At 34.7% G+C, this 7,625-nt stretch overlaps 1 protein-coding gene and 1 long non-coding RNA gene across 2 annotated transcripts; one reads left to right on the top strand and one right to left on the bottom strand.

The window, feature by feature from the left end:
* On the top strand, positions 1-1,049 carry LOC134282014 (uncharacterized). Its single transcript, XR_009995206.1, has 3 exons — positions 1-38; positions 137-252; positions 375-1,049. It is a non-coding gene; the product is annotated as an uncharacterized LOC134282014 (long non-coding RNA).
* On the bottom strand, positions 1,050-7,276 carry LOC134282013 (pre-mRNA-splicing factor 38A-like). The gene is made up of 9 exons (XM_062764454.1): positions 7,249-7,276; positions 6,092-6,251; positions 5,854-5,975; positions 4,861-4,946; positions 3,966-4,064; positions 3,573-3,658; positions 3,396-3,466; positions 2,934-2,955; positions 1,050-1,457 (listed from the first exon to the last, which is right to left on the bottom strand). The coding sequence occupies exons 1-9, from the start codon at positions 7,274-7,276 to the stop codon at positions 1,238-1,240; spliced, it is 894 nt and encodes a 297-aa protein (XP_062620438.1). The 3' UTR covers positions 1,050-1,237.
* Between the last annotated feature and the right edge of the window lie 349 nt (positions 7,277-7,625).

Below are 7,625 nucleotides of genomic sequence, written 5' to 3'. Positions count from 1 at the left end.
TGATGCTGGGAGGAAGCACAGTGATGATTATAACGAAGGTAGGTCAAAGAAAATATTTAGTTTACCATTATAGGAAACTGCAGGATTCCAAGTTGTTTAAAAATTACATTTTGAAATGAAACGTTTTTATCTGCAGATGTGTGTTACAATAATATCAAGTATGCAATGATCAGCCAACTTCAGTATCCACCCCCAGAATTTGCAGATGTCATAAAAAATCATTTCTTCTGGAAAAAACATAGGATTCTTGAGGTAAACATTATAAAGATTAAGTCCAAAATGCCTTTTTAGACCAAAGAATAAATGTATCATGTTTATAAACATTAGTATATATACATGTAACAAAGTAATGAATTCTCTCTATACCATTTCAGGAAGTGGATGGTTGGGTGAAGAAGCATGGTAATAAGAGACTAGAGAGAATGGCACAAAACCTCAAACAGGAACTTAAAAAACTGCATCAACCTCCCCCCAGTCCTGTGTCCTAACACACCACGGCTTCTTGTTAGATCCTCCCCTCTGTCTCAGTGTAACTGACAAATCAGCTTTCCTCAGTGCAACTGACAAAATTACTTTGAGTGGAAAGCCCCCCCCCAATCAGCACATGCATTTTGTGCCAATCTACAGAACAAATTTGTGACAAGAAAAAGAAAGTGAACCATTGGAGTTCCCTTCATCTTTGGTCTTTCTTACATCAGAACAAGGAGGAGTTTGTTCTGTTAAAAAAACAACAACAAACTTTGGACACAAAATTAAAATTTTGTGAAAATAACATATTGGCGTAGTTGTAGTAGCATTCTTGGTCTTGCTACCATAATATTTATCGTAATTACCGGCATTCACCTTTGTGTAATTTCAATTGCATATAAGTGTTATCATATCAATGTAGAGCACCTGTATCAAGATAATAAGCCAAAAGGTTCAGTATTCATGTGAGAAGTTGTTATTATATGGTTGTTGATATTTCGAATGCATCCAACAACGCTAGTTCTTGCAATCATTTCATTTTTGTTACTGAAATTTATGATTCAACAAGATAAACATTGTTTCCCATTATTTTGATGCTTGTTTTATTTCAGTTAAAACCTATGAAGATCAATATTTCAGACATGTTATTTAAAATTAAATTGTTCCATGACAATGAAAAGGTGATCTGCTTTCTATTAAACAAAGTTTTGTTTCCTATAACATAGTTCTCTGAATTCACACAACATGGCATAAAGCAACAAACTCCATGTTATTTCAGGGGTGGTAGTCCCAGGGATGCTCTGAGTTCATTGGTCTCTGCTATACTAAGCTCCGCCTTTGATTCAGACCGGGACCCGCCCTTATCTTTGTCTCTGTCCCTATCCTTGTCATCCTTGTGATGACGACTACTGCGATGGTGACGTTTCTCTCGGTCCCGATCTTTGTCTCGGCTCTTGTGCTCATGACGATGCTTCTTGCTTTTCTTCCGACTAAAAATATATAATGAAAGATATTTCTTATTTTCATATACATGTAGCATCTTTAAGTTTCATTCTTGGTAGTAAAAGTTAAATAAAACCAGACTAGTCAGCATGGGCCCTAATTACAGAAATTGTTGAACTGGGGTAAGGATATGATCTGTGATACATCATAGCTCAATCTGATTTTTTTTAAGCTGCCTAAAATATAAGACAAATATTAATGTAAAATACCTGTGGTTCACAATCATGTAACTAACAAGAGGCCCAGGGGCCACAGCGCTCACCTGAGCACATCGGCTAGGAAAAAGCACATATCTGATCAGAACTGAAAGTTTACTGAGGTGGGATGGGGGCTTGAATTTTAACCCCCCATGGGATCATAATTTAAACGAACTAGAATCTACATTACCTGAGGATGATTCCATATAAATATTACTAATCATGGCTTTGAAATACTTGAAAAGAAGATTTTAAAAGGTTGCCCTATATATTCCTATGTTAAATTTTGATCAGCCATTTTGGCCACACCCTACCCCCGGGGGTCATGATTTGAACAAATTTGAATCTACACTACCTGAGGATGATTCCACATGAGTTTCATCTTTCCTGGCCCAGTGGTTCAGGAAAAGAAGATTTTTAAAGATTTTCCTATATATTCCTATGTAAAACTTTGATTGGCCATTCTGGCCCCACCCTACCCCCGGGGGGTCATGATTTGAACAAACTTGAATCTACACTACCTGAGGATGAATCCATATGAGTTTCATCTTTCCTGGCCAAGTGGTTCTTGAGAAGAAGATTTTTAAAACATGCCATTAATTTTTCTCTAATACATAATTATCTCCCCTTGGAAAAGGGCAAGGCCCTTCATTTAAACAAACTTGAATCCCCTTCACCCAAGGATACTTTGTGGCAAGTTTGGTTGAAATTGGCCCAGCGGATCTTGAGAAGAAGATGAAAATGTGAAAAGTTTATGACAACGACAGACAAATTTTGATCAGAAAAGCTCACTTGAGCCTTCGGCTCAGGTGAGCTAAAAGTTTGTTGATATTTCTTTTAAGTATTATGATGGGAGAGAAAATGTATTGCTGGATCTGGAATCAAACCCTTGACCCTACATCACTGGTAAGGTACATTAACCACTGATTTATCCAGGCCAATATCCCCAGTTCAACCATTACAGCACTTGCTTATTATAAAGAATTTGGTAACTGATGTATTAATAAATGAGGTCCATCTTTAAGTGAATGATAACATCACCTTGGCACAGTTCAACTTCAAAACAGACTTTGCAGGGGTGTGAATTAATTTTTAATTATTCTTGACTTTACTAATAAAGTTTAGATTCTAAAGATGATTACTCCCTAAGAATTTGTTACTCAGTGCACAGTGTATCAAATTGGCACTGCATAAGAAAATATTATAAAGGGGGAAAAATTTGTGCCTTTGCAGACCAGCATTTTCAATTTGAACAAAACAACTTACTCTTCATCTCTGTGTCTTTTATCTGAAAAACAAAATAAATAAAATACTAAAATTTTATCTTTAATATTTACACAAGTACTAAATTTTAGCATGTAAAATGCTTATGATGGGTATGCATTACATTACCACTATATTTTTATATTGTCATTTCCGCTACAAACTCATTATCCTTACAAAATAACAAACTTGTTACCCCAACAAAATAGTAAATGTTACTAGTACTTGGATACATTTTGGCTAAAAACTATCTATGGCTGAACCTGCAATGCAGCAATTTATGATGTAACTCAAAGAAAGACAGTGTATGTATCAATAATGGGTGGGAATGGCAAATCTTAAAAATGTAGCATTATTAATGCTCACATGAAATTCAAGAAAAAAGTATCAGTAATGAGTCATAACATCTTGCAAGGTAATGGTTATGTACATCTGTCAAAAAATAAGAATAGAAGAAAACCTTACCTGCTGGTGACCTTGACCTCTTCCTCTTTTCCCGGTCTCTTGACCTTGACCTCTTCCTCCTGTCCCTATCCCTATAAATGGATGATGAAAATTTTTAAGTTAAGATAATGAACAACAAGCAACTTGTGCCAATAAAACATTTCCTATAAATAGCTCCATAAGAAAATACCCTGGTACCTGTTTCTGGGTGAAGGTGAGCGGCGGTGCCTGGGAGGTGACCCTCTATCTCCATGTCTTCTGTCAACGGGTGAGGGGCTTCTTTCCTGGGACATAAAAAAACACTACCTCATCTACTAAGTCTTCACCAAGGAATCCATTTATAACTTACTAATTCATTTTGACAGATATGAAATCTTTTGCTGGTTTTGTAGATCTGAGATAAAATCATTCAATTTTAGAAAACTTTTGGTACTATTTTTGTGTAGTTCGAAACATACTGCAGAGCATTCTGATTAGTAACTCAGTTACAGTGGGTAAGATTTAATGTTGAACAGTAACTTGTATCTGTAAAAACACATATGAGTATCTTATATAATTGGTATTATTTAAGAGACAGTAAGATTATTGTACCATGGCCTCCTCCTCGTCTGTGTCCATGTCCTCGAGGTCTTCATCGAGGGCACTGACTCGACTCTCCAGCTCATTATTCTCCTCCAAAACATGGCGCTTCTGTAACAAAGAGAGCTCAGCAATCAATGGTATGAACAAAACCTGTTATACATGTTTCAGTAGGCTTTAACTAGTGCTATATCTATTTTGAGTGATGCATACAGATCAGTATACATTTTCTTAGCTGAACTATGCATGAAGTTATTTAATGTTTTCTATAGAGTTAAAAACATGGAATTGTTATATCTGGTATAAAATCGACACATATTACCTAGTTGACCTTGAAAATATCTATAAGTAAGAAAAATCTCACACCAAATTCTTTTCTAGTCAATAGTTGGTATGGATCAATATCCATACAAGTTTGGTTCAAGTAAGACTTAAAGTTACATGGAAATGGACCTGCCCCAAAAACTTTAACCTGGTCATTCATCCTGAAAATGTAGGTCAGATAACTGGGATCCCTACAGTGGGGCATAACATAAGCTTGACCTTAGTTTAACAACAGCTGAATATGGTATTACCTTAATCATATCTTAATGCATCATAAGGATCATGCATGTATTTTTTTTCTGGTTAAAACAATTGTATTAACCCGCCTTTGAAGAAATATAAGCAGGGAACATAATTATTAATAAACCGCATCTCTGACCTTACCATGCATATTAATCTATTCCTGTTTTCTTATACAAGGGGTTAACACAACTTTTGAATTTGAGGACATGTAAAATTGTTTCATTAGGAAGTGAACAAAAAATTCTCAAATATTAAAATTGTAGAAATATTCTATCACTTAATAAAAACTTATTATGGAGTAGCAAACAAGCATAACTCCATTAAATACTTGGTTTCTTACTTGGATTCTGGGAAGGATGATGTCACAAACACGCTCCTCTCTCAATAAAGTGTCAATAAACTCATCCATGTGGATCAAATAAAATCCTGAAATGACAAAATATTATTTCAACTGCAGGTTTCCTTATCAATTGAAGAAATTCTCTAATCTACAATCTGATTCCCTAAGTGATATACATGTATTTCCTCTGAAATCTTACATAAGAAGGACATTTTCAAGTCTTCAGTTATATGATGCATAGTCTGGCATTTGCAGACAAATTGAGGGAAAGACCGAAAACTAGATGCCCCCAAATCTACTTTTACAGGCCGGGGCATAAAAACCTGTCTATCCTCTGAAAGACTGATATAATATGATTGACTAAGTTCCCTTGTAGTCAACTGTAATGAAATTTAAACTTCCTTCTCCCATACCAAGTTGGAATTGCAGAATTGGTTGAAAATCTGTCTAATTCATCTTACCAAACAATATCAGTTTGATAAGAAAATTGTTTGCTCATAGAATTTTTTTTTCATGGCATTTATTTGAATATTTCTTATCTTACTTGTAAAGTAATTATTAGACATTGATAAAAAGTTAAGAAAAAGTTCCCTTGTAAATTTTAAAAAAATTTGACAAAAGTTTCTAAAATCTCAGATTTTAAAGATATATTTATGGGTGAAAGGAATCTCTGTTTTTGCCAGTGATTGCTCTACAATTTGTGTTTAAAGCATATCTAAGTATCATAAATATCAGTTTTCAGTGTGCATGTGTGTTCCCAGTTAGTTTTGGGTATGTTTCGAGTTTTGTAAACAAAATGTGTCATCAAACAAATTATACCAGTTGTATAACACATGTGATCAATGAAATAGTAAATGTGAATAGGAAGCCCCTGGGGAAAAGGGCAGTCAATGTGCTCTATGAAAATTGTAGCTGAACACTGTACTGGTTATTAATTTGACATATTTCTCTGGCAACACTGTCAGGGATAACCAAGGTATTTCAGTATGATACCTCCATCTCTGTTTTGCATCTTCAGCTTTCTGTAATCATAGTAGAGTGGTTCCAGGTATTTGAAACAATCTAATGTTGTTCCTGTCAGTCTCATGTAGAAAGCTCCAAGTGCCCTGACATACCTACAACATTCAGAAAACCATTGTCAGGAATAAACATCATTCATTATATTGTAATAACACCATATTAAAATTTATCTCAAAGAAATGGAAACAAACATATAATCTATGTGTCTTACTTGAAATTTTCATTCCTAATAAATTCCACGACTATGTCTTTTTCTGGTTGAATTTGCAACATTTTCAGGACTAAACAGAGGAATGGTGATGGTTTGACATTTCCTCCATATACCCCTCCAATGTACTTCAATTCCATTGCCTTGTCAACAAGCAACTCCGCTGAATTTTTTTTCAATAATTAAAATTATGTAGAGGATAGTTTTTTTTGCAATCAAAACGTTTGACTGACGGTTTACTTACTATTGAGCTGCTTTAAAAATGTGCATTGAAAAATTTTAAATTCCCTCTACATGTAATAATAGTATGATGTAGTCCCTTGAGAAATTTGAAGCTTTTAGGAATAAAACATGTACAACTTACACAATGAGCCCTAAAGATGGCGCAGGGACAATCTCAAAATTTCATGTGAATCAAGCCTATTTTCACTATTTCGCCGCAGCCGCATCTGCTTCCAGGCCCGTGCGCCTGACCTAAGCTACCACACAAATTGCAGAATAACATTTGTACATACCAATGAACAGCAAGAGATAATGGCTCAACCACCTCGTTTTCAAGCTACAATTCATCCTGTGAACCCACCCCGCTTTTCTGGTGAAATACCGGTAGAGCGAGTTTTGAGCTTAGTTTCGTATTTCTAGTCCATATCCCATATACAGTAGTAGTGACACTAAAGTGTCATATTTCAATAAAATATACAAGGCCACCAATTCCCTCCAAATGCACCCATAAAATATTCTAGCTATAAAATTACCTATAATATGCATTCAAACCTCAGGTTTCTCTATTTTTTCTATTTTTTGACCGGTACTTTATTCGAAACTATCCTCTGCCACCTTTAACTTTCAAAGTTTGTCTTGCAAGTAATAAACCTTGCTCAATTCAAAAAGAACATGCAATTCTGAGTAAAAATATACCAAATATGTCTTGATTCATTGAAAAATAAAAAAGTTATGGCCAAATAAGAGACCTCACCAATTCTCGGTCAACCACCTTAACCCCATATTGTTTCTTACACATAAAACAAATGCAATTCTTACAACTCCAGATGATAAATATACCAGCAAAAAAGTGTTAAATGGTAATTTTAATCTATTTCAAATACATTTATATGTAAAAAGTCAAATATAAAGGGCACATCTTGGTGAAATGTACTCACATGCATCACATACTCCCCTATTTTTCATGTTCTATGAAATTCCATTTTATCTCTTTTTCACTTGGTTTTATATACCTATAACTTCTTTGCAAAGTTAAAACCCCTTTCAACTTTCAAGATATTTATCATGATATGCAAAAAACCCTCTTGCATCATATGCTAAAGAAAAAGTGTCCAGGAAATGGCTGTTCAACACCCTACCCCTGCAGCCATTTCTTCAGTGTAATGAAAATGCACTGTAAAAATTTGTTTGTCCTAGCTGAATTCTTTCTAAGTGTCTGATATTCACTTTTAACAGTTATGAGTAATCAAATACATACATTTCATTCTCCTGAATACTAAAAGTGATTATTCTGTCCATCCTGGGCAATTGTGGG

This window comes from Saccostrea cucullata, unplaced genomic scaffold (assembly GCF_032062105.1).
Source record: "Saccostrea cucullata isolate Sc308-1 unplaced genomic scaffold, CSIRO_AGI_Scuc_v1 ctg4793, whole genome shotgun sequence".
Classification (NCBI taxonomy): Eukaryota; Metazoa; Mollusca; class Bivalvia; order Ostreida; family Ostreidae; genus Saccostrea; species Saccostrea cuccullata.
This window is presented reverse-complemented; position numbering and strand designations above follow the sequence as displayed.

Bases quoted from the DNA above. Each gene is read 5' to 3' on its own strand.
- LOC134282013 (XM_062764454.1), bottom strand. From the start codon at position 7,276: ATGAAAAATAGGGGAGTATGTGATGCAT. The intron at 6,252-7,248 runs GTGAGTACATTT...AAAAAAATTCAG, and splicing joins TAGGGGAGTATGTGATGCAT to CGGAGTTGCTTGTTGACAAG. The intron at 1,458-2,933 runs GTAAGTTGTTTT...ATATATTTTTAG, and splicing joins AAAAGACACAGAGATGAAGA to TCGGAAGAAAAGCAAGAAGC.